Here is a 27,842-nt window from a genome sequence, read left to right as displayed (position 1 = left end):
CTATCTCCTTTTCCATATCCTCATTGTTTTAACAGCATCATCAAAGGCAACTAAAATTCAAACCTTGTCTCTCATTCGTCTCCTCCCCCTCTCTATATATGCATGTATATCATTCTCGACCACTCTCTCATTCTTTCCTCAGCCCCTCTTTCTCCTTTCCCCTCTCTAGTTCTTCTTATTTCTTACTTTTCCCCTCTGACATTCTTTTTCTCTCTTTCTCAGTCATTTCCTCTGTCTCTCTTTCCCTCCAAGGTCCTCCTTCTCCTACCATCTCCTCCTTTCTCTCATTCGTCCTCTATCTGTTTTCCCCATGCCCCTTCTCTCTCTGTCTCTGTCTCTCTACCTCTCATCTCAAACCCTCTTTCTTGTCATGTTTTTAATGTTTGTGTTCATTGTGCTGCCTATCTTTGTCCTCTCTCAAACTTCTGACCATGTAATCATAAATCAAGAAACAAAGAATCACAAGGATTTTAATAAGGCTTAAATAGTTATGTCTTTATTTTTTGTTCACATTTGGGCAAAGCCACAATAAAAGTCATGTTCACATATTTCCTTGAGAATATTTAAAAAAAGAGTGAAGTAGAAGTCTCTTGTTCATTCCTCTCCTCCTGTTATTCTTTTTCTTTCTTTCTTCCTCCTCCTTCTTCCCCTCACCTCTTCCTTCTTCTTCTTCTTCTTCTCTCCTCCTCCTCCTCCTTCTTCTTCTTCTTCTTCTTCTTCTTCTTCTTCTTCTTCTTCTTCTTCTTCTTCTTCTTCTTCTTCTTCTTCTTCTTCTTCTTCTTCTTCTTCTTCTTCTTCTTCTTCTTCTTCTTCTTCTTCTTCTTCTTCTTCTTCTTCTTCTTCTTCTTCTTCTTCTTCTTCTTCTTCTTCTTCTTCTTCCCCTACCCCTTCTTCCTCCTTCTCCTTCACCATCATCATCACCATAAATGTCAACAACACTATGCTGTCCAGCAGCAGAACTTTTCCCATTCCTTGCCTTGATGCTATCTGTCTATACTCAATAACATCATCCTTATATTATCCATTGTATAATCTGTCATTATTGTATAGGGCTTAAAGGAGAATCTATTTTAAACCATGATAGCAAATTACTTAAGACGAAAGCAGAGAAATCAGAGAAGCTTAATGGTGAAAGTTTGAATGAAATCGGACAAAGTATGGGAAAGCTATGAATTTGTTAAAGTTACAAGTTGAAAGTTGGGTTCTTCAAATTGGCTGAATCGGCAATGTCTTTGTGATGTAGTGGCAGACACTTTCCCATTCGTTCCAACACTAAAAATGACGAAAATGTAAGCATCTTGAAATTGTTTGAATCGGTATGGTCTTTTCTTTGTGGATGACCTGTAATAATATAATCTCCATAATATATTATGAGTAGTACTCCAAGGATGAAGCGGCTCGAAAGAAAATAAGAAATTAGTGATATTTTGTACACAATAACCAAACGAGTTATCTGCATTACGTCACAATCCATTGAAAAAAATCACTAATATGAGATTTGCATTGCTGTAGTGATCTCAAATTTCAAACAATCATAAATTTCTTTTTTATTGGTACGATTTATTTGAAACTTTCGCCATTCTGTTTTTCTAATTCAAATGAACTTATACAAGGATTGTTAAACATAAAGACATCCCAACGATTGATGATAAAGTGATTACAAATGAAGAGATTTTCAAATGTCTCTGTAAAAGTGTGCCTAGCTGTGATATCAAAGGAATTCAGAAAATCGGAGGTCTGTGGAGACTGTATGTAGAAAATCAGGACAAGAGAATCAAGATCATTACGAATGGACTGAATGTACGGAATGTAAACATTGCTGTGTATGACAAAAACCCATTTCTTAGAGATGAAAATGAAAATAGTCTTCGCCTTCTGATTAGGGACATACCACTATCTGCCCATGACTCCCTGATCATTGATGAACTCGAGAGACTAAAGTACAAAGTTTTGGGGACTGTTAGCTACCAACGCCTCCGCGTGGATGGGCGTTTGACAGATTGTCTAACAGGCGACAGAGTTGTGTATATTCAGCAACCATCAACCCCCCTCCCCCGAATCATGAACTTTGGCCTTTTTAAAGGCAAGATCTTCCACTATGGCCAACTCCCGTCAACTACGAGACCTAAAGCTGTATGCTCGAGATGTCTGAGCGAAGGTCATCATCGCTCCCAGTGCAGTGGCCCTGTAGTGTGTCGCCGTTGCAATCAACCAGGACACATCCAGCAAGACTGCACCAGAGATGATACCCCAACAGCTCCGTTACATATGCAAGATCCTACTAGTAAACCTGACACCCCAGCTATACCAGCAGCCGAAGCCGCAACTGCCCCACACGTTCTAGCCAGCATCGAGAAACTCGTCGCATCTGGAAGACAACAAGCGACAATAGAATCGTCTCACAACTACCCATCGCACCATGACTACCAGACGCGCGCTCAGTCAAAGATTACGCAATTTCTGCACGGAGATAGTAGAGAGTCACCCCATGGAGCCGTTGAGAGAGTCGAAGTAAACAAACCGGATAATGTGTCATCCTCTTCCGCTAACAAGTTTGCTCCTCTCTCTAGCAATCCTGATTCCTACGTTTCGCCCTCACGTACAGATGCTTCAAGCAATGTCTCTTCATGCGATGTCGATGACGGCAGCGAAGAAGAAGCCTCCGAAATATCTTTGGAATCACCCGAGTTGCCAACACGCCGAGTGAAAGATGATACAGATAAGAGTAAAAAGAGGAAGCAAAAGTCGACGAAAAAACCACCGAAAAAAAAATGATAGATATGTCAAACAAACTTATTTCAATTTGATTTTTGTTATACAATCTTCCTTTTTCATGTAAATGTCGAATTGTCATTTCTTAAGTTTAAACGTTCGTGGTCTTAGAAATAAGGAAAAACGAAGTCAAATTTTCAGATGGTTTAGACATCAAAAGGGACACATATTCTTTGTACAAGAAACTTATTGGACAGCCGACATTGAAAAAATTGTGAAAAGTGAGTGGCGTGGGCCGTGTTATTTTTCGCACGGCACAAATCACTCCAAAGGAGTTGCTATACTATTTGATGAACACCTAGACATAGATGTCACTAGTATAGAGCAGATTGATGATGGAAGAAAGTTGTTACTAAGAGTTAAAATGGGAACCCTTTTATTGACAATGGTAAACGTATATGCACCAACTAAGAAAAAGCAAAGAGAACGGTTTTTTAGAAATCTGAATACTTTCGTATCAAATTCTTGTGAAAAGTACGAAAAATCTAAATTAGTAATGGCAGGAGACTGGAATTGTGTACTGAATGTCAAGAAAGACACTATACATGTTCAGGGAACAAACCGTTCCTATTACAAGAAACCGATAAATTTTAGTAGATTGTTAAAGAAATACGAATTGTGTGATATCTGGAGGAAAATAAATGTTAATACTATTCAGTTTACCTGGAGAAATAAATATCTAAAACTTGCTTCAAGATTAGATTATTGGCTGGTCGATAAAAGTTTTTTAGGGAGAGTTGTAAACACAGATATCAGACCATCAATAAGAGCTGATCACAACGCAATTTCTTTAAAAATCAAAACAAAAACTGTTCAAAAGGGTCCAGGTTACTGGAAGCTGAACAGTCGTGCTCTGTCTGATGACTGTTATCATAAAAATATTTGTGATGTTATTAGTTCAATGAATTCTCAAAATATGAGTCCCCTACAGAAATGGGAACTTTTGAAAATAAAGATACGTGAATTTACACAAAAATATTGTAAACATAAAGTTGCAGATCAAAAAAATAGAAAAGGGTTTTTAGAAATGAAGCTTAATGTATTACAAAAATGTATTGATAACCAAAGTGGAAATAATGATAATGAAAACGAATATAGGGTCATAAAAGAAGAGCTGGAAAATATATATAAAGTAGAATCTAAAGGAGCTGGTATCAGAGCTAAGGCAAGATGGATGGAAGAGGGAGAAAGAAGTACTAAATATTTTCTTAGCTTAGAAAAGAGAAATGCTAGCAGAAAAAACATAAATCAGTTGAAGACAGGAAATGGGAAAAGAATTATTGAAAAACAAGACGAAATATTGAAAGAAACCGTTGATTTTTATAGTAAGTTGTATACTAAAGAAGATATTGATGTTAAAAATGCAGAAGATTATATTTTTTCTCAAAATATTTCATCTCTCTCTGACGATGAAAATAAAATATGTGAAGGTTTATTAACACACAGAGAATGTAAACAAGCTGTATTCGCAATGAAGAAAAACAAAACTCCAGGCTCTGACGGAATAACCGCGGAATTCTATCAGGTGTTCTGGAATGAGATCTGTGATATTTTAGTTGCCGCTCTTAACGAGTGTTATGCTAATGAGAAAATGTCGGATACTCAAAGGAAAGGAATAATTACTTTGATATACAAGAAAGGGGATCATCGGGAGCTGAAGAATTGGAGACCGATCACATTGCTGAATAGTGATTATAAAATAATTGCAACAGTGCTTGCAAAACGTTTTCAAAAAGTAATTGGTAAAATTATTCATGAAAACCAGTCGGGTTACATAAGAGGTCGTCTGGCGGCTTGTAATGTAAGACTTACTAAAGATATCATCGAATACATGACAAGTAACGGTAAAAACGGTGCTCTTATGATGGTAGATTTTTCTAAAGCCTTTGATGTAATTGATGTAACTTTTATCAAAAAATGTCTGAGTAAATTTAATTTTGGACCTGTTTTCCAGAAGTGGGTAACAATTTTATACACAAATATTTCAAGTTCTGTAATTGTAAATGGTTGGTTATCTGAAACTTTTAGTGTTCTGAGAGGAATACGCCAAGGGTGTCCCCTCTCGGCCTTATTGTTTGTAATGGCCGCAGAATTAATGGCAAATAAAGTGAGAGAAAATAAGGAAATCAAAGGTCTAGATATTGATGATAAAGGTATTGATCTGAAATTGCTGCAATATGCAGATGACACCTTATTTTATGTATCTGATATAAATTCTTTTGAAAATATTTTAATCGAATTAGAGGTTTTTGGCAAAGTTGCAGGACCGAAGTTAAATAGAGAAAAGACTGTCTTGATTTGGATTGGAACAGCCTGTCAACGATGGTCGCTAACTTGTTTTGGTTTACATTGGACAGATGGGCCAGTAAAATACTTAGGACATCATATCGCACCTGATCTGCAGTGTGCTTTAAAGATTGATTGGGAAAATAAATTAGAAAAAATGCAAAAACTGCTAGATAACTGGAGAAAAAGAAACCTGACTTTGTTTGGAAGACTGACTATTATTAAATCACTTGCAATTAGTCAAGTTATACATTTAATGATTGTTGATACAATACCGTCTACTTTTTTGATAAAACTTAATAGCCTGATATTTAAATTTCTTTGGAAAAGTAAAATTGAAAAGGTAAAACGATGTATTGTTACTGAGGATTATTGTGAAGGAGGAATACGAATGATTGATGTTAAAAGGCAAATGTTTAGTTTTAGGTTGAAGTGGCTTGGGATGTTTTTAGATAATACAACAGGAAATTGGAAAGATATGTGTAAACATTGGTTTGACTGTTTGGGAGGGCTGCATCTACTCCTCAATTGCAATTATACTGATTATACTTTAAATCTCTTAAAACTTAGAAACGTCCCACATTTTTACATAGAAATATTACATGCATGGTACCTCATAAACAAATACACATCAGCTGAATGTCAGACACAGAAGCATGTCGACGAAAATATTTTATGGTATAATCAAGATATTGTTTTTGAAAAGAAAATGTTATTTTATGAAGACTGGTATAAAAGTGGTATTATATACTTAAATGATATCTTTAAAGATGGTACTTTTGTTTCAGTAAATGAATTATTTATCCGCCTTAATACTAGAAGAAGTAAACAATTTTTGATTTTTGACTATACAAAGCTACAAAAATCAATTCCAAAAATTTGGATAAATGATAAACATAGGGTACCTTTGGTTTTCAAAGACCATAATCTCTCTATCCCCCACTTTGTATTTGGAAAATCAGTTAAGCCTGTTAGTCTTTTGAGTAGTAAACAGTGGTATAATATGATCAGTTTTGAACAAATTAAAATAAATAAATGTTGTTTGTATTGGGAAGATGTCTTGCAGAAGGACGTTAAATGGTCTTCTGTTTTTAATAGGAATTTGATTGGGATAAAAGATTTTCGTCTACGAGAATTTAATTTCAAGCTTTTATATAATATGTTACCAGTCCGTAACAATCTGTTCAAGTGGGGTCTCGCATACGATAACCTTTGTTTAAAATGCAAAAAAACTGAAGATGTGCTTCATGCTTTCATTTCATGTAAGGCAAATGAAAGTTTCTTTAAGTATTTAAAGGACTTAGTTTTACGTGCTTTCAATCTTAGAATAGAGATAGATATTGTTTTATTACTCAAAATGAATTCGCAAACCGAAATCGATTTGATAATGACTATTGCTTTTTGGTCGATTTATAAAATGATTATTTTTCGTAATAAGTATGGATATGATAATAGAGATTTGAGTTTGATTTACTTATTTAAGAGAGAAATGACTGACAGAATAGAAATAAACGAACATTTGAAAGTACAAAATATGAAATTTCCTGCGAACTTGCTTAGTTATATTTGAGTAAATAACTTGTGTATTATTGATGTTCCATTGATTTGCTAAATTGTAAGCAAAATTATGTTACTGTTTGAATATTGAATAAACACCTCTAAGAGGCAAAGAGAAAAAAAAAATACAAGGATTGGGTTGCCTTTTAATACTATGTTTCTAAGCACTTTAGATTGTAATCATTTTCTACCCCGGTCATTGAATTAAATTGCTAATCTGAATATGAGAGTGCACACACTCCACGCCCTAGGGAGTATTCCCGACAGGCACCATTTTAAAAGTGCACATGGCCAAACCAATCACATTATGCAAAGCGAGCAAGAAAGAAAGGCACTTCGTAATTTTTGAAATTCAATTTTCTCATGAAATTATATACTCCGGCAATTTCTCCTATTGTGTTTTCACAAAATTGATGTTCTTCCAAAATAATGTTTAAAAATAAGAAATATCATCTCTTGTGGCACCCTGGTTAAAAAACCTAGACTTAAAGGACTTTATTGCATGCAGCTATTTGTAAACTTTTCACCTCCACTTGCTATTAATGTACACATAATTTTTTTCTCTTACAATGGTGTTTTTATATCTTTGGCAGGTTACAAGGGAATGTCTGAACAAAGTCGAGGCTTAATAATAAATTGTCAAGAAAAGCTTGTTTTCTACCAACGATTCCATTACAACCACATCTTCAGGGGTACGGTACGCCCAAAGGTGGGATGCTCTTTCTTCATGCCTTCAAATATTTCCATTTGCTGTAGAATTGTAATTTGAGGCAGTTTACCATGTTATGACCTCACAAGGCTTCATGAAGATCACTAGGAAACACCTATTTTCAGATAGTTCATGTCACATAGGCTACATCTTGGGTACAGTAGGCCAGAAGGTGGCTTGTTTTTTGTCACAGTTCCTATCAAACCGGATGGATCATAGCCCATCTTCATGCCATAAAACATTTTCAATTTGTTGTAACGTTTCTTTTAGGCATTTCAATCATGTCTTATCTGAACCAATGAAAAATCATTTAGGAAAGGGGCCGAGTACCAAAGGGTGACGTCATACTGGCCAAGTTGTCAAGAATGCTGGTCCCAAACAATTTTGTGCCAAACAATTGCGTGGTGATCATGGCAGCGCCAAACACTGCATGTGCCCTGCTCCAGCCCGTTGCTTGAATAATTCCGCGATTAACCTCAGAACCAGGAACCTGGACGACGAGCGAATATGATGTTAGCATTTCGTAACTCTATTTCTCGGCAGTGTTTTCCATTTTGGCTACATTTTGAGGGGTACAGTAGGCCAGAAACTGGGCTGCTTTTTGTCACAGTTCCTGTCAAACTGCATCTGGATAGCTGTCTCCATCCCGTGAATGGCTGGTGAATCCTTGCCATACAGAATCTAGAGAGAAGAGAGAAAAAAAGAACAAAAGGTCTTGAACATGAAACATGTCTGACATACAAACAACAAAAACCTTCCACTGAAGAATCTAGAGAGGAGAGAAAAACAAAGTCATGATCATTCACAACTTCTGATTTACCATGGCAACAAATATCCACATATTTCTGGATAATCTTTGCTGCCACGGTGATCATCATTGAGAGAAACTAAAGAGCAGTTGTCCTTCCTTCCAGAATGTAATTTTTAATCTGAACAAATAGTTATTCAAAATATTAGATCTCCAAAAAACATATTTTGTTTAGGTAGACAGCAAGGCAATCTTTAGTAAGGTTATCCAATTCAACTTTTGGTCAACAGAGATTTGCACTGAAATGCATGAAAAAATATTTACAACACTGCAAAATAAGGTGACTAAAAAACAAAAACAAGATTAAATAGGAAGACAAATAGGAAGAGAAACATACCTTCATCTCCTCTGCTCTTCTCCTACCAGGCTGTTCTACTGGGGCACCAATTATATGTTTCTTCTTGCCCTTCTTGGAGCTGGTAAAGCTCATCTCAAACTCATCATCATAGGACTCATCTTCTTCTGCGTTTTCATGTGCCATATCGCCATCTTTAGTCCTTTCCGCATGTTCCTTTTGGTTGATAGCGAGTCTAAGCTCCTTCAGCTCCTCTCGATGCTTCTGCGACTGAAGGAAGAACTGCCGCATCTCCTCGCTCAGCTCCACTTCAAACTCTTCCTCCTCGCCTCCTTCTCCGTAGACTTGGCCTTCATCGTCATCCTCCTGCTGTGTCTCGCTGAAACCGTTGTAATCAACATCACTCTGATCGGTAACGTACTGTTTGCTGCCACGGTAACTAGATGCTGCTGGATGGGGCTTGTATGGATGATGATGATGATGGTGGAAGCTGTCTTGATGATGATGATGATGATGATGAGGATGATGGTGGGCTCTTGATGGATAATTGGAGTGCCACGGTGACGGAGGGTACGAGTGATGCGGATGATAAACCTGTTGTTGGGGATAAGATCCACTCATCAAGGAGTTCTGGTATACCCACCACTGATACTGGTGTAAGTACTGCTGATAGGATACCATCCACGCATTACTCACAGAGTCTTGCAGAGATTGCTGATCCTGCATCCATGTTTTCATTTGCTCGTAGTGATTCCAGTAACGCTCATACTTGGGTTCTGAATACCAGGGATGTTCCTTTGGTGTCCCATCACCTTGTTCTTCTCCTACTTCACCAGACATGCTTTATTCAAGATGTGCACCTGACAATTTAGAGAACAAAATTGTCAGTATGTATCTGATGATGATGAGCAATGCAAAATATACACAATAGCAGAAAAATCAATTTCAAATGACTGATATTATGTTTTAAATGCACCATTATTATTTTTTGACTCTCTTTCTCCTTTTAGACCTATCTTGAATTACTTTATAAACTTGTCATTGGAAAAATAAAATGTAATCTCATGGTTTGGCATGCCATGATTCATCATTTCATGGATACGCTTTTGGCTGTTTTTGCTTTTGTGAACCAGCATATCCTCTTAACGCTTTTTCTACTAAAAGACATGAAAGTACAATTACAATCTTACTATGTATAAAAAGAAAATAGGACCAGACTTGAGATGGAGCTGGAGACTACTTTCATGATAATGGGCCAAGCACAAGCAAAACACGAGACATACCCATATGGAAGGAGCTGCGCCAGCCGCGCCGCTTCTGTGCCGGTGTGGCTTGCGCTGGATTCCATGGAATGGGGTCTACACAATTTACAGCATATGGGACCGGACCAGGGGAACAGACAAGAAAGTTAGACGTCAATTACTAATGCAAGCCAAGAGGTACTACATTCAAGAATTTATTCAGTAAGCATACTCGACAATTATAACGTTATAAAATACTTACATTTGGTGCTGCTAACAGGTAACAATACGATTTAAATAGGAACTGTCAACCTTCGTCTTTGGAGCAAATACAAGTTTTTTTTATGTATGGTATCTTATTGGATAAAATAAAAAATAGGAAATAGGAAGGATTAAAGGGAGGCGTTACTACTTCAGCAAGAAGGGATTAGACCACCCAGTGAGCAATCGAGGTCACTGTGACAGGTGGCTATCTCATTAACTCAGCTCTCATTTAACATAAGAAAAAGAGGATCATGGGGGACCAACAGGCACCGATTTGGGAAGTTTTCTATCTAGAGGGACAAGGGCGGATCTAGCTTTTTGCCAAGGGGGGGGGGGTTGACCAAAATAATGACGATGCGGAGCATCGTCCACGAGCCGCGAAGCGGCGAGCCGATTTTTTTGGGGGGGTTTATTTGAACCCCGTAAGTGATGTTTTCCTGGCATCTATTAACACAATGGAGACCATAAAAAGCAGTGCATGATAACGTCTTTTTAAATCAAGTAACAGTTAAATACACAGTTATATCCAGAGTTATCATGTGTTTGGTTAAGTTACCAGATGAGTTGAATATCTTCTCACAATATTTGCACTTGAAAGGGTTTCTCTCCAGCGTGCGTTCTTTTTTCTTTCTTTTTTTCTTTCTTTTTTTCCCCCTTTTTTTTGTTTGTTTTTTGGGGCCGCCCAAGGGGGGGGGGTTTAAACCCCCTAAACCCCCCCCCCCCCCGTAGATCCGCGCCTGGCAAGGGACTCTGTGACATTTGTTCGCCCAACCCCCCCCCCCCCCCCCTCCCCCCAAAAAGAAATAATAATAATAATAATAATAATAATAATAATAATAATAATAATAATAATAATAATAATAATAATAATAATAATAATAATAATAATAAATGAAATAAATACATAGAAATAGAATAAAATAAAATTACAAGTTTTAAAAAAAAGATAAGATTTAAAAAAATGGTCCCCGGATTTTTTTTGGGGGGGGGTTGTTTCCAAAAAACACTGGGATATTGTGAGGGAATAAACAAATATTGTTGACCTAGAAGGCCTGTTTATATTCAACAGATAAAAATAATTTTCAGGACTACGTATATATTAGTTTTGCCCCCCCCCCCTGTATATGGTTATATAACCTCTATTCCTATTTCTCTCTTTCTTTAATTCTCTCTCTCTCTCTCTCTCTCTCTCTCTCTCTCTCTCTCTCTCTCTCTCTCTCTCTCCCTCTTCCTCCCTCCCTCCTTCCCCTCCCCCTCTCTCTCCCTCCCTCCCTCCACCCCCCCTCTCTCTCTCTATCAGAGGTAAAAGGGGGCATTTAAGAGAAATGGAATGGGTTTTTTATTAAAAAAAGGAAAAGGGCACTAAATCAGTAGGAAAAAATAGGGCAAAAATAGGACACTTGGTAGCTCTGGGCATCTGTCAGATTTTGACAGAGCCAATTATTGGAGATGAAAAGAGGGCATTCATGAGAAGAAAAAGGGGCACATATCAGAAGGGAAAGGGGGCAATTATTACAAAGGAAAAAGGGCACTTGTCAAACTAAAAAAATGTTTACCTTTTAGATTTGAATAGGGGCAATTATCAGAGGTGAAGGGGGGTACTTCTCAGAGGTGGTAAGGGTACTTCTTGCACCTGAAAAGGGGCACTTACCAGAGATGAAAAAGGGTACTTATGAGAACGGAAAAGGGACACTTTGTGCAAAGGAAAGTGGGCACTTATTAGAAGGGGAAGTTCTTACAAAGGAAAAGGGGCACTTGTCCTATGTAAAACGGGGCACTTTGGGGGTACCTGAAAAAGTGGGGGGGGGGCAATGTGCCCCCTTGCACCACCTGGAGGGCCACCTCTGCTACTTCTAATAGTAATAATATTCATCATCATCATCACTAACTTTAGTAAACAGAATGACTAATGTCCAGTTCCTTCTGCTATCATATCTCACTTTTACTTATACTCCCTCTAAATTTGTTCTTTCTTCCTCAACTCACAATAAAAAGATTAAATTATAAGTTATTTGTCTTTGATGGTAAAGTATCATGTATATAAGCCTCTTATTTCTAGCAAAGCATTTCTCTCTTTTCTTTTATGTCTCTCCCTTTCTCACTCTTTCATCCTCCTCCTCTTCCTCTGTCTCTCTCTCTCTCTCATCCTCCTCTTCCTCTGTCTCTCTTTCACCCTCCTCTTCCTCTTCCTCTCTCTCTCATCCTCCTCTTCCTCTCTCTCTCTCTTTCTCATCCTCCTCTCCCTCTGTCTCTCTTTCATCCTCCTCTTCCTCTTCCTCTCTCTCTCATCCTCCTCTTCCTCTCTCTCTTTTTCTCATCCTCCTCTCCCTCTGTCTCTCTTTCATCCTCCTCTTCCTCTCTCTCTCTCTCTCTCTCATCCTCCTCTTCCTCTCTCTCTTTCTCATCCTCCTCTTCCTCTCTCTCTCTCTCTCTCTCATCCTCCTCTCTCTCTCTCTCTCTCTCATCCTCCTCTTCCTCTCTCTCTCTTTCATCCTCCTCTTCCTCTCTCTCTCTCTCTCTCATCCTCCTCTTCCTATCTCTCTCTCTCTCTCATCCTCCTCTTCCTCTCTCTCTCTCTTTCTCATCCTCCTCTTCCTCTCTCTCTTTCTCATCCTCCTCTTCCTCTCTCTCTCTCTCTCTCTCTCTCTCTCTCTCTCTCTCTCATCCTCCTCTTCCTCTGTCTCTCTTTCATCCTCCTCTTCCTCTGTCTCTCTCTCTCATCCTCCTCTTCCTCTGTCTCTCCCTCATCCTCCTCTTCCTCTCTCTCTCTCTCTCTCTCTCTCTCATCCTCCTCTTCCTCTCTCTCTTTCTCATCCTCCTCTCTCTCTCTTTCTCATCCTCCTCTCCCTCTATCTCTCTTTCATCCTCCTCTTCCCCTCTCTCTCTCTCTCATCCTCCTCTTCCTCTCTCTCTCTCTCTCTCTCTCTCTCATCCTCCTCTTCCTCTCTCTCTCTTTCATCCTCCTCTTCCTCTCTCTCTCTCTCTCATCCTCCTCTTCCTATCTCTCTCTCTCTCTCTCATCCTCCTCTTCCTCTCTCTTTCTCTTTCTCATCCTCCTCTTCCTCTCTCTCTTTCTCATCCTCCTCTTCCTCTCTCTCTCTCTCTCTCTCTCATCCTCCTCTTCCCCTGTCTCTCTTTCATCCTCCTCTTCCTCTGTCTCTCTCTCTCATCCTCCTCTTCCTCTGTCTCTCCCTCATCCTCCTCTTCCTCTCTCTCTCTCTCTCTCATCCTCCTGTTCCTCTCTCTCTTTCTCATCCTCCTCTCTCTCTCTTTCTCATCCTCCTCTCCCTCTATCTCTCTTTCATCCTCCTCTTCCCCTCTCTCTCTCTCTCATCCTCCTCTTCCTCTCTCTCTCTCTTTCTCATCCTCCTCTTCCTCCCTCTTTTCATTCATTAAAAAATGCAAATTAGGTGAACACTTATTCACACCAATCCATCAATCAACAAATCTAATAATTTACAGGAAATATGTTTATTTCTAGTAAGGCACTTGACCAACTACATAACATCACATTACAGTATAACTGGACACGTAAATTTGAAATGAATTGAAAATTACAATTCCTGAATATGATACAATAGCAAAGAATATGTACATGCTGCCATGGTAATTATCAATGAACAATTCTGCATAGATTGATTTAAGAAAGGTGCATAAATTTGTACTGATAAAGATACTAACATTCGAAGCACTTTGAAAAAAGACACACGTATATTACACAGTCCCGATAATATTTTGAATAAAAAATTAAAATGAAACAATTCATAAATACTAAATAATTCCTATGATTATATCAGTAACCTATCAACTTTATCATAATTTTACTTTATCTTCTGTGAGAACATTTGGAATGGTGCTCCTATTGTTAATAATAAGTTCTTTTTTTACCAATAATATTTGAAATACACACATGAGGATAAAATATTAAAAATTTAGTCATATTTAGTCTACTCATATTTGGTGAAAGTGCAGCAACAAAAATGAAAATATGATTTTTATGACTAGAAATAATCAGATGGATTTACAGTACATCAAACTGGTTAAAGCCTGTTGAGTAATACCTGAACAGGATCATGCTAAATGTACAATTAATGACTGTTACTGATATTGTACATAAGATATCAGTATCCGGGCCTCGTCTTATAAAGAGTTGCGCTTGATCCAAATCAATCGCAAGTTTACAGTCACCTGTCTCTTATGTACATAGTTGTAGTTGATATCAATCGCAAATAAGTTGCCATAAATATCAACTCTATATAAGAAGAGGCCCTGGCCACATCAAAATCATATAAAAAATCAACAACAGTGTGTGAACTATCTCAGATAGACAGTTTACTACAGTGTTTGCTGCATAGTGTCAATCAAAATCTCTTATAAGTACAAAGAAAGAAAGAAAGAAAGAAATGAGAAGAAAAAAAATGCATTTCAGAATTCCACTTCTTAAAAATAATTTCTCACAGAGATTGAAAGAACAACTTGAAGCATTATTACTTTAAATGTGTCATTTAGGTTCATCTAAATTGAACCTAATTTAATTCTATGGGACATTATTTTGACATTTTAAATGATTTAATTTCAAACTGTATTGATGCATCATGACTGAATCTGCTTTAAAAATGTATTTTCTAGGATTTTGTATTATTATGACCATGTGGCTTTGACTTTTGACCTCATGAACCCAAATCAGTTCATTGTTACATGCTTTTACAGGCATGTTATTCTACTGACATTAATCATTGAGTTACTAACTCCATGCACTTTAATTCAGATTTACTTATACTGCCATGTCACAACGTGTTGACAGCCATGTCCCACATGCATCACCAACTTATGACGCATGCGTGATGATGCTTGGGTACAGGAACTGGAAAACGATCTATGTACCCCTTCACCAAAATATGGTGCAATTGAAAATACATTACAGCAGTGGTAGCGATGTTGGTAAAATACCCTGACTAAATTCTTTCATGGACGGAAAGATGGACGGATAACGTTTAGCAGGTTCCACATATGAGACCTAAACCCAAAACATGACCACTTTAATAACATAATACATACTAAATATTCAATTCATGATCACACTAATGTTTCTTGAATACACTATCAAGAATTCAATATCATTCTTTACTTGGCCTAATACAAGCTAATCTTGAACACAAAAACCATTATCATTTTGATTGTCGACTCAAGGTATACCTCCTTCAGTAATGTAAATGCCACATTTGGTGCAGAATGTACCAACATTTTAAAGGCCAAAGTGAATAAATCTATCTCTCTTAACTCCTTGAATACTAACTTACTGAGTGTCATTCTATGACACATATAGACATGTGTTACAATGATGAGAAATTTCATGCAGTATTGGAGGGGTTAACATGCATAGATGACCTTCCTACGGAAGTCAACGGTTACATTGACCTTCCAGCTTACGTCACAGAAAGAGATTCTCTACAGAGAATCTTTTGACATTGGTCTGTCTTGTTTAAAGTTCATGGGATAACCTTTGACCTTGGTCTGTCTTTGTGAAAGTTCATGTAATAACCTTTGACCTTGGTCTGTCTTGGTGAAAATTCACCCACATCTTTTCATCATGAGAATGTGAAAGGATCACTGGTCTTGTCTTTGCTTCGGGAAGGGGGCGGGAGAGGGGGCGTGTCCTCCAGGTCAAAGCACTTGAGGGTCTGATAGGCACTGGTGACAGCCCTCTCCTTGGGCATCGACCTCAGCTTCTCATGTCGAAGTCTGAAGAAAAACAAAAAGAAACAAGAATGCTGCTCAGTACTGGAAATACGCTCACAGACCAGACAGGAATTTCCTATTTTTTTTATTTCATCAGCACAAACTACCATTCCCACCATCATCATCAGCACATTACGATGACCACCATCATAATCATCAACTCGACCATCCCCATCACAATCATTTTCATCATCGTCATCATCATCATCGTCATCATCGTCATCATCATCACCATCATGATCATCAGCATCATTATCATCATCATCTCCATCACCTACATTGCCACCACCACCACCTTCATCATCACCACCCCAATATCTAAATTTACACACCTCTTCCCAGAGCCCCTATTGAACGGTTTCTTTTTGAGTTCTGCAGCTATCATATCGTCGTCATAAACAAACTTCTCACGAGTGCTGATGTAGCTAGTGGATTCGCTCTATCAGAAAATAATGGACAAAAGATCATTGAAATAGGAAAAATAAAGATGTAATATTTACATATTTCTATGCTCATCTAATCAATATTTAATCAATCCATGTACAGATGCATCCATTAATTTTATCATTAGTCCCTTCTACCTTTCACAAGCATTTATAAAATTGCATCACGTCTTTACAAAAGTAACATCAGAAGCTGGTATCTTAAACACAGTATGCCAATATGTAACCCCAAACATACAGAGCAAAATTTTGTTTAGTGACTGACCCCCTTTCAATTTCAATAAGCTCATTTGCATGTTATACCGCACATGCTCCGTTGACAAATTTTCTGCTATCATAATCCTACACTAACTGAATTCCTAACTTCAATATAGGACCAAATAATACATCTAACCCTTAACCTAAAAGAAACCCTGAGCCTAATCTGATATCTCTGATTAAATCAATCCTGGAGCAGATGTCGCCAGAGAATATTTCGGATCACCAGTTTTACCTTCTTGTCATCCTCTCTCTCCTCCACCTCTTCCTTCTCTTCAATCTCGTCTCCATGGCTACTCCCACTACCATCATCCAGCATGTCAGTTTCCCCGCCGGTCTGGCCATCATCCAAGGATTCATCACAGATGTACTCCGACATTGACGATGACGACTTCTGGTCAAAGATGGGGTGGTTGGGCATGCTCTGGGGGTCAACCAGGACGTCGTAAGGGACCATGGGATGTTTGAAGGTGTTGGGGTTGAAGACGTCCCAGGGCTCATCTTGACCGAAGGTGCCTAGGGTGAGGGGGAGAGGGGACAAAAGTGTATTTCATTCTAGTGTGCTAAAATCTCTTTAGAGCTTTTGTTTGTTTTACCCGACTGCTACGAAAGCATGTGTATGCTTGTAAGTATATAACCATGTAACCAGGGGACCGACGGCTTTAAGTCCTCTCCGAGGGGCTTGGCAATGATTAATGCCTTATCAAACAGCACCAGTGCATCGACTTCTGACAGGTACCATTCAATATTTTTTTAAAGTAAACTCATTGTGTGAATGAACATAGATGCACATTTCTGGAAATAAACACTGTACAGTTTTTACCCGTCTTTGACTACATCAACACAACATAATCGATCACAACTTTTCTGTAATAGTTCGAAATAAGGTTATTAAATTAAAAAAGTAAAATATATTACCAAAATTTGTTTTTCACATCTTTCAGCCAGGCACACATAGGTAAAATCAATTTTGTGTTTCTTTATCATTATTACTGTACTTTTTCACATCAAATTGGTGACCTTGCTGTCCAAATTACTTTGGTTTTACTTTGCGTCGAAGCCACAAAATGTACTTCTACTGCTAATCACCAGGATCTGTATGTGCAAGATTTTCTCAATCATGTTTTATTACACATAAAACAATTGTCCTGCTCAATGACTAACAATTTTATGTATACATCATACATACAAAGCCTGTAAGCCTACATCCACAAGAAAAATTGTGAAACTTTGTATAGAGAACGATTCCCATTCCCAATTGCAACATGAAAGTTTACAATATTTTTCTTACCAACATAATGGCCCTCTGTTGTCCACAGTCTTACAGTGCAGTCTAGTGACGATGTGATTAGAATACTATGCTCTTCAACAAGGCTCATGCTGCAAAAGATAATATGTGTGACGTTAATAAATAACATGCTAAGCGACTCTCAAAAACAGTTGTTTATTCCTCCAGAAGCTCTCAGGAAATATAACAAAAAGAGTTTCTATACGTGTAGATGCTTTCTTTTTTTCTTGCATTAAAAATAATGTCTTAATTCTTTCATTTTCAAAGGAAAAGCTTAGCACTACATTTGCTTTAAAATAATTGAGATTAGATATAGTGTTTCCAACATACTGTAAAAACACATTTGAATAATCTATACAAAGTCATAGACATTTTGAATATTGAAGGAAGCCAATGACCTGCCTGGGGCGGATCCAGGATTTTCCAAAAGGGGGGTGGGGGCGTGATATGTACGAAATTGCGAGCACGAAGCCTTTATGGTGTGGGGTCCGTGAAATTTTGAACCTTAACATGCTCTACGGTACATTCTGAGGCATTTCTGAATGCGTAAACGGAACATTAGAAAAAAAGGGGCGCGTGCGTCCCCATGAACCCCTGCCTGCACTACAATAGTGCAAATGGTAGGTATGTTCATAACTAATGATCATACAGTATATATCAGACACTGATTAGAAATAACTTTCACAACTGAAAATAAAGGAAACTGGATGGTGGAAAGGTAAACTGGACACACCTTGTAATACTCTGGATATGACCTCTCCATGACCCCATCACTGAAATAATGAAAAAGAAATATGATTAGACACTTGTAAGTATTCAAGCATAATCCAATTTATATAAGTTTCGCAAAATTTAATTAGATTTAATGTTATTAATTCTCAGTTATACTGAAATGATTATACAAAATAAGATAGCATTTATTTTTTCAAATATTCAGGAATTACTGAAAAAAAAAAAAAATTCAATAATGATAACCTCACCAGAATCACAATGGAAAAAAGAATTATCAAGCATCTTTTACTAATATATTTTGAAAATAAACAGAAGGAGCTTACATTCAGGGGCTTCTTCAATGTTATCAGGGCGGTCAAGGCAGTAGTGGTCAATGTCCCAAACGGAGACAAAACCTGAATATAAATACAAATACATTCAAATATATATCAGTCACAGAAATAGTGTGCATCTACCTTTGTATCAGCATTGTATAGAGATTCTGTTTATGCAACCAAATCAAACGCATGTAAATATAAAATGAAGTTACATTATAATTTGTTTTCTAATTCATTCCTTTTCTAATTTCTTCTCATCCCCATTTGTTTCACTATTTCATCTTTTAACCTAATCTTTCATTTTCATTGAGTAATCCTTTGTGTGTCCTTCCCTTCTCTCTCTCTTTCTCTCTTTGTTGTATGTTCTCAACTGTCTCTCCTCTTTCTCCTGGATATTTTCATATATTCCTTCTTTTTTCTGTATGTTTATCTCTATTTCCTATATTTTATTCTTTTTTATTCATTTTATCCAGCTACTGAGAAAGCAAGCACATGCTTGTATATGAGCAACCAGGGAACCTACAACATTATGTCCTGTCCAGGGGACTTGGTTGTTGAGGAATAATGCCTTGCCAAATGGCACTAGTGCACTGATTTTTGTTTTTAAACCATCAATCTCCCATTTGTGAGACCACTGCTCTAGGACTGATCTATTTCTTTTCCTTTATCTAACTATATCTCACCTTATGATATGACATAACAAAATAATTATATAGCGCATTTGAACATGTACATAGGAAATGCACTATATAAATACATTTTTATTATTATCATTATAATGTCTCAATTTCTTACCTAGAGCGTCTCCAGTGAAGAGAGTTAAATCATCAGTGGACAGCAGCATACAATTCACTGATGTTCCTTTCTTCTTTACCTGTACATGGTATAAACACAACATCACATTAAAAACACTAGTTAACTCTTATCGTGCCAAGAACACTGTTCTGTGCATGCGCTGGCGTGCCACGCACACATAACCGGGTTTCTGTTGACATGCCATGCACACATAAACTCTCATCCGCTCGCGTGCCACGGACACATTTTCGTGCATAAGTACACAAGCTAATTGTTTATGCCTATTGTGCGATGCGCATTGCGTGCACGCATGAATGCTTACTGTATTTGTGGAGGGGGTTTATTGTTGTTTTGATTTTGTGTGCTTCACATATACCGTTACATTGGATTTTCCTGAGAAAATTGCGATATTTTATCATCAAATTTGTCAGTTTTGATCATGGCCCCTCAGATTGTGTGCGGGAAATGAGACAACGGATTGGTTTGACAACTCACTGATAGTGCTTATTTACTTTACCAAAATTACAGATTCATGAAATGATATTGGTATCAACAGAAAGAGGGTTAAATTTCCTACAACTTTAACGTACAATTCTTTTTTATACAATATACAGATGAGATGTTATAGTGGATCAAACATAGTAACAATTTAAACTACACGCACTTGAACCAACCCTAAATTAACTTGGCACACAGGAGATTAGTAGCGGGCACAATAGGGATTAGCACTGTGGCACTGGGTGCATTGTATGGGTGGCAGCTTAAGAGTTAACAAGAACAACACAAGTTCTATTTTTTTTGTTTTGTTTGGGGGAGGGGGGGGGGGGATTAATTTGGATTGAAATTCTTGATTAAGAATGCTGATAATAATATAATAATAATATTCCACTTTTATATAGCGCTTAATACATAATGTCTCTTAGTGCTTTACAGATATATAACATATGTGAGGACAAAAAAGTGCACCTTTCACTTAAAATGAATGCCCTTTTGAGTCTTTGAAGGCAATGATCAGATGTACAACTCATATATAGTTGACAACTAAAATATTCATACCCTTAGTCAACCATGTTTTGTAGTTTTTTAAGTATGTGAAAAATTTATTTGTTACTATTTATGTTTCTTGAGAATGTGACATAGAGAAGCTTACATCTAAAAGTATTCACCAAAGGCCCTAATTCGCCCAGTCCACCTTTCATTCTTGAGTTATAAAAATCACAAAACACATCAAATTTACAAGGGGTATGAATAATTTTTTTGTTAACTGTACATGTATATATAGTTTATCGATATTTTACTTACACAGTTGAATCTACCATACAGTTGGCCATTGTTGTATACATTCCAGAAATGGATACATCCTGAAGAAAATAAAAGATTAGAGCAACATCAAAGTTAGTTCAGAGAAAGTGGATACTCTCAAAATAGAAAGTAATTCAAAATAATTTATTGATTTGTTGTGTCTATTTTCATTTCTATATTCTTAATGAGAAGCTAATATTGACCTTTTGGAAAATAACCTCTTTGAAATAAGATATATTTTCTCCCATATAATGAAAATGTACAAGTACCTAATTTGAATTTGTGAAAAATAACTTGGAAAGTAATAAAAAAAAAATTGCGTTTCCTAAATAGACTAGCTAGCCTAATACATTCTGTTTAACTTTTAAGTTTGAAGAAGATTTGGCAAACTGAAGTTTTTACAAATGTGTTCTTAAAAATATAATAACATTCATTCTCTAATTCTTTAATTTTGGTCCTTCGGTTTCAACATGATGTGGAGAACTACCAAAAAACATGGCTGCTGGAAAAATCCAAAAATTTACGAGTTTGAAAACTAAAAAAATGTTTTTATGTACAAAAAAGACCCTAAGTTAGTGTCATTTACTTTGCTGCAGTAGGTTTTTCAGGTTGGTTTACTGCATCCCATGTGCAAAAGGCTTTAGAATCTACACATGTACATGTATACTAACCTCTGGGTCCACTGGCAACGAGTTGGGCTGATTCTTTGTTGGTTCTTCTTGATGGAATGAACAGGACCTTGGATATACTCTCATCGCCATCACCTACAAAATAAATAGTATATATTGGTAATAATTCTTATACAGTGAAACCCGTTTACAATGACCAGTCAAGGAAAACATAAAAAGGCAGATGGTCTTTATGTAGTTTTCAATGAGAAACCATATTCAAGACAAACAAAAAATGTGGTCTTTATAGACAGCAGGTCTTTCGATACAGGTGGTCACTAACGCAGGCTTGACTGTAGTGTGTTAAACTTTTTACTTGCACAGACAGGCTCATTTTTATTGTATATAGTCTATGTGAGATGACTCAAACTAATTGGCACATGTCATGATTGACATCCTGGTATAGCTTCTAAGGGTTCCTACCGGTACCCATTTTAACACCTGGGTGGAAAGTGGCAAATGTAGATTAATGTCTTGCCAAAGGACATTGGTGATCCACAGTCCGATGACGTATCCAATAGACCAAGACACCTCTACGTAATCCCCCCCCCCCCCAGATACAGGTGACACAATACAAAAATAACAATTAAAAAGAAATGAAAAATTACAAAGTAATTACCTTTGTATTTTTCATCAGCATCATCAAAGTACTTGGTGCTCTGTATGTGAGAGTAAGCATAGCCCGAGACCAGGTTCCAGACGATGATCTCTCCATCATAGCTTGATGTAGCTAGGAGGGATGGTGGGCATGCTGAGACAGATAGAATGTCTTCCTGGTGACCATTTTTCTGCAAAGGAAAGAACACAATATCAATATCAAATCAAACTAAATCTTAGTTGAAGAATTGGCACTTCTATTTCCAAAATGGGCCCTGGATAGCATACTGTTTTATTACTGATGGGTGAAGAATATGAATAGTCTCCATGATATAGCTGTAACCTTTGGGGCTTGTGCAGAGCAGTATGCAAGGGTTTGGTACAACATATGGTTACCTACGAGGGCTTGCATGCCTCTGGGCAACAGTGAAGCATTTAATTTTTGCAAACCCTGGCCCATAGGTAACCATTTCTTTCTCTATTATTTTTAAGATAATTGTATTTAATTTGTTGACTTTGCATATACTGTGGATTTCTGATTTTTATGGCCAAATAAATAATAATAAAAATAAATAATAATAATCACAGAACAGCTGATTTGGCCTACTTTCTAGCCTCCAATGTGCCCACTGATCAGTGAATATGCCTTGGTCAATGTAATTTGGGTTAGCACATTGCACCTTGGCAAAGTAAATGCTGGCCACAATACTACTGATAGGTACATAAACAGAGCAAGACTACAATATGAAAGTATTATTTCCTCGCTATCATAAATGGAGGCAAAGGAATAATCCTACTGATGCATATATGCCATACCTGCCAACTTTCCACAGCAAAAATTATGAATCTGGTTATCTAAAGTTTGAACACAAGGTGAATGTTGTATACTCAACATTTGGGTTTTAAGAAAAAGAAATTAATCTAGGGTTCACAACATTAGATTAAAGGCCCATAACTGCAATAACTCTTGTAAAACATGAAAGAATGGCAGCTATGAGAATGAAAATATTCACAGAAATAAATACCTCATCGTCAGTCCATCGTGGCATAGGTCTCTGTACGTGTCTGAAGTCTTCACTTGAGTCCGTGTAGACATTGATGGACCTATCCCATCCTACAGAGATCACGTAACGGTTCTTGTTCATCTCGATGTATACCACATCCGTCACCTCGTCGTTGCCTTCAGCTGTTGAGGGAATAAAGAATTACAATTTGTAATACATCCAAATACAATAATTTGGTTTCATTTACCCAGTAAAGCATTAGTATGACTCTTTCTAAAGGCCCTGCAATTGTTATTGCCTGTTATCTATTTAATTTGCATGGGTCGTAAGGGAAAACGGGGGTAAAACACATTGTTTTTTTACAATTATAAAATCCAGGTAAGGATCAATCCCAAGACTACTTGTTAAGAGTATCAACAGTCTACATCAGATTACTAATCAGAAGGAGGAAGTTTTACCCAGTAAACTAAAGACTTTTGTATTCTGAAACTTTGTAATTTGTTACTAATGGCAGTGCTTTGCGGCAAGGACCTTTCACTACTTTCAAAATGTAATGTTGGGATTCCTTAATTTTGCAGGGTGAGAAAAAAAACTTTTGTGAATCTGTGCAGGATATCTTGAGCCTTCCAGGAGGAAAAAGGTCCTATCCTCTACAAGCTGGTAGGCAATGGACTGGAAATTTCTTTAAGGCTTGAAAATATCCAGCATCTTAGTAATATCAGTTTTAACAATTGATACCTTAATCAGAAGGAAATAACATTACATTACATTTCCAAAATTAGCCCTGATCCACTACAAACTAAGGCATCAATTTTACCTTTCTCCAGCACTTTGAGGCAATGCCCATTGTTGTAGTTCCAGATTTTGAGCCTGCCATCTCTCCCTCCTGTGATTAACCTTCGACCTGTGTTGTCAAAGGACATGGCTGTGACGGCGTTGTTGTTGTGAGCTTGGGAGAACTCGAAGACTAGGTGGCCGGTCTCAAAGTCCCACAGTTTGACAACCTGCAGAACAAAACAGTTACTCAAAACCTTAATTTTCCATAGCATTGCTTGCATTATAATCCACAAGAAAAAAGTGCCATAATCAGTGTTCTTTCATCCATGACATGAATAAAAATGTCACTCCCCAGAACATATTATTTGGATAGAACACTTTTGACAAAAAACAATGAAAAACCTGCACTGTCGATTAAATAGATCGTTAACGTTTTCTCAGAGTCACAAACTGATGCAACAAATTTAACAAAGTTCCTGATATATTTTTTTATTCCATTTACACTGAGTAAACCCTTTGCTACTTCTATCTTTTCAAAAATGATTAAATAAAAAAATAAAATATTGAGAAATACAAAAAACCATGTCAGAGTCCTGCGTTTTCATTATTAAGGATCCTATTAAAGTGACTTCTGTTAAAAGCAGACTTAAGATAATTTTATCCCATCAGGAAATTTCGTCTTCCATTGCACTGTATTGTAATTTTTTAGGTTTATTTGAATTTTCTTTTTGTTTTGTTTAATATGTAATTGTTTATTATTGTATTGTATTTGTTAAAGCGCTTAGAGACTTTGGTGGTAAGTGCTTCATAAGCACCGTTTTTATTATTATTATGAAGGCAAAAAGTAATGTATGAGAGCCGTTGAAGCTTACCGAAGCATCAGACGTTGTAACTACATTCTTGAACTCGTTGTTGTACCTTGCGCAGAGGATGGGTGTCCGGTGGGTGGTCGGGATTTCTCGTAACTCAAGAGATCTAAGCAAGAAGAAGAAAAATATTCAGTTGATAAAATGATTTCAGCATTGAAACAATTTGCTGCTTCAGGATTGAAACCTGTACAGTTGTAGGTACCTGTGATTACTAATTCTTCAAATAATTAGAAAGAGAGCAACACGACGGGGAGACGGAGAGAGAGAGAGAAAGAGAAAAAAGAGAGAGAGAAAATGAGAGAGGGGAGAGAGGGAGATAAAGAGGGATAGATGGAGAAATAAAGAGCAAACAAAAGATAAAGTGGAAGACAGAGTTTGGATGTTTTAAAGCCTATCTGCACTACTTTAGCCAGGAGGGATTAGACCTCCCTGCATGGTCACTGACAGGTGGTTATCTCATCAAATCAGCTCTCAATTAACATAAGAAAAAGGGGACCATGGGGACCAATGGTCACTGCTTAGGCATTGTTTGCTATATAGAGGGCGCAAATAGCTATAAGTAGTACAGTGGGGCTTTAAAGAGGAATCAAATCTGGACACTGCTCTCTTACTTTACTCTGTGTGTCAGCATTGCCATCTGGTCTGTAGCTACAACAAACACCTTTGAGATCGTGTTGTAGTGAGCTGCTTGCAGGTCCCCTCGAATCTTGTGGGTCTTGGGACGGATCGTCAGCATACACACCTGGTCCTTTGTGTCCCACACCTGACGCAAAAGAGAACAATAAAACCATAAAAGCATAAGATGAAATTACAGATTGTGAACACTTTGAAAGTGAAATTTCTTCATCTTTTATTGTCATTTGAAAAAACACATTTAAATCATTGACTGTGCAGTGATTTAAGACAATTTTAAAAACATTTAATTATTTACATTATAGAGAGTATTAAAAAAGGTACACTACCACCCACAAAGGAAAATGACAATATTTTAATATTGTATTGATAACAACTGGAAGAGTGCAGATTTGACATGATCAATATTTTTAGTTGAGCTACACATTCCCAAAATTATTTATTGTGTACAGTTGTCGAGAATATAACAAATAGAAAAGAAGGTACAATTTCTCCAGTATAATCTGTTGAATCAAAATTTGAAGCAATAGGCATGATTCTCGCTGCTTTTCATAACACATAAATCAATTAAAGCAAAGAAGTAGCAGTTCCAAGGGCGGTTCTGTGTACTGCATACTCAGCTCAAAGAGTACAAAAAACTATTTTGCCAGACAAGACATACAAAATTCTTACACCTCCAAGATCCCATGAGTAATTAACATGATCAAGAACAGAACCAGTCTGCAAGCAAGGCAATGATAAAATCCTTCTAAACAGTTTCCGGCCTAGTTTCCGACTTCATCATAACAAATGGACAAAAGCCCCTGAGTAACAGGTGCGAACAAACCACTCGAGAATATCCAGAGCAATCTGTTACAACTTCCAACAAGACATGAAGTTGGGAATCTTCCAGCTTCCCTTACTCCTAAACAACGCAATTTCAAGAAGAGTATAATCAACCTTAACCAGAACTGAACTGATCTGCGAACAAGGCAACAACAGAATTCCTGCCAACCTACCAACTTCTGCTCCAGTTTCCAACTACATCATAACAGAGCAGTGATACACAGGTGTGGACAATATACCTGAGAACATCCCGAGGAATCAGTTCAAACAAGACATAAAGTTGGAAATCAATAGCTTCCCTTCCTGCTAAGGATCTGGATTTGGGCCACTTGAAACAAGAACAATTGGCGAACATTTCCCCAGAGTGACACCCCATTTCCCGCACCTCTTCAGACGGGCTTAACAACCGATACACTACTTGGGACTGACGTCATACTGGGGCACCACAATAGCACCCTTCATCGATACAAAGTGGTATAAATCAATCGGAAAATATACTTTTAGAAGTGGTTGAAAAGCCGGTGTCCTCAGTCCTAAACAGATCATCAGTGACAATTGGGTTTTGTTTCTAATCCTGCACTCACGCTGTGAGATCTTCTCACCTACTTCTTAAGAATCAATAAAAGGTTATTTTCAATTCTTAAAGGATTTCATTGTATTTCATGCTACATAAATGTGTTAAGTTATATAATTAGGATGTCTTCATGTTCAGTATATTGGACAAAGGACTTTGAATAATAGCAAGGAATATCTTTGAATTACTTCATTAAACGCGCTTCATTCAACGCATTTCTTAACATTTTTGTTTCTTTCATTCGGATATAATCCTTAAGTTATATAATTAGGATGTCTTGATGTACAGTACTTTGGACAAAGAATTTTGAATAATAGCAAGGAATATCTTTGAGTAACTTAACATTAAAGCACTTCTTACGATTTTCTTTTCTTTCATTCGGATATAAACCTTGTTTAAGCAGGAGGTATTGATTTATATGTCATTACACATTATGGAATTTTAATAATTATGAGGAATTTCTCACGGATAACTACAAGCACTTATATGCTTCTCCTCTCAAAGATTTTATCCTTACTTAATTGGAATGTCTTCGTCAGATCATTCAATATATCCTCTCTGTCACATTACTCATCCCAAATTTGAATGCCTAACTTGTAAGTTTACGTAAAAACTTATAAATCAAAAGAAAAGATAGTCCTAGAGATAAATGAATATTCATTATGCAAGTCCCAGAAGAAAAACAAAACAAAATGTGGTTGATGCATGTTCTGTATCTAATGTTACAGCCAAAATCGTTGAACTGAGCATATCATATTGATTTAAAATCTGGCAAAACAAAACTTATATTTTGAAAATTACTTAGGGAGTACATATGAAATCTCAGAAAGGCAAAACTCCTTTTTAACAGCTCATCAACATTTTTCATCTTTACTATTTATTGCTCCTTATTCTTGGTGGAAAGTTAATATCTAAAAATAGAATGTTATAATTTCCTAGCCATTATCTTGCTATTTATCAGCTAAAATCAACAAAATATCATCTTAAAAAAATATACATGTAAAAATATACAATGTAAAGATATAAAATATGCAACTGAAAATCATGGCATCCATCATTTTTTGAAATACAAGCTTACCAATTAGAAGC

At 37.0% G+C, this 27,842-nt stretch overlaps 2 protein-coding genes across 2 annotated transcripts in view; both read right to left on the bottom strand.

Annotated features, from left to right (window-relative positions):
• Window positions 1–6,746: 6,746 nt before the first annotated feature.
• Window positions 6,747–8,955, bottom strand: LOC593599 (gem-associated protein 8; the record flags this gene model as incomplete). The annotated part of the gene is made up of 2 exons (XM_030981284.1): window positions 6,747–8,005; window positions 8,470–8,955. Coding segments are annotated over 2 exons (609 nt in total), but the record flags the coding sequence as incomplete, so codon positions are not given.
• Window positions 8,956–13,384: 4,429 nt separating this feature from the next.
• Window positions 13,385–27,842, bottom strand: part of LOC100890858 (WD repeat-containing protein on Y chromosome) — a 40,437-nt gene continuing 25,979 nt past the window's right edge. The window contains exons 13-26 of the mRNA XM_030980684.1: window positions 25,333–25,484; window positions 24,725–24,827; window positions 23,893–24,079; window positions 23,097–23,257; window positions 22,094–22,262; window positions 21,478–21,570; window positions 20,807–20,865; window positions 19,505–19,583; window positions 18,716–18,787; window positions 18,394–18,433; window positions 17,664–17,752; window positions 16,608–16,888; window positions 16,004–16,110; window positions 13,385–15,674 (exon numbers count right to left, since the gene is read on the bottom strand). Of these exons, the coding sequence (XP_030836544.1) occupies window positions 15,521–15,674; window positions 16,004–16,110; window positions 16,608–16,888; window positions 17,664–17,752; window positions 18,394–18,433; window positions 18,716–18,787; window positions 19,505–19,583; window positions 20,807–20,865; window positions 21,478–21,570; window positions 22,094–22,262; window positions 23,097–23,257; window positions 23,893–24,079; window positions 24,725–24,827; window positions 25,333–25,484 (1,746 nt within the window). The 3' untranslated portion in view covers window positions 13,385–15,520. The remainder of the gene's footprint in view (window positions 15,675–16,003; window positions 16,111–16,607; window positions 16,889–17,663; window positions 17,753–18,393; window positions 18,434–18,715; window positions 18,788–19,504; window positions 19,584–20,806; window positions 20,866–21,477; window positions 21,571–22,093; window positions 22,263–23,096; window positions 23,258–23,892; window positions 24,080–24,724; window positions 24,828–25,332; window positions 25,485–27,842) is intronic.

The sequence above is a fragment of the Strongylocentrotus purpuratus genome, unplaced genomic scaffold, assembly GCF_000002235.5.
Source record: "Strongylocentrotus purpuratus isolate Spur 01 unplaced genomic scaffold, Spur_5.0 spur5_scaffold_11, whole genome shotgun sequence".
Classification (NCBI taxonomy): Eukaryota; Metazoa; Echinodermata; class Echinoidea; order Camarodonta; family Strongylocentrotidae; genus Strongylocentrotus; species Strongylocentrotus purpuratus.
The sequence above is the reverse complement of the archived record's forward strand: the minus strand, read 5'-3'. Positions and strand labels throughout refer to the sequence as shown.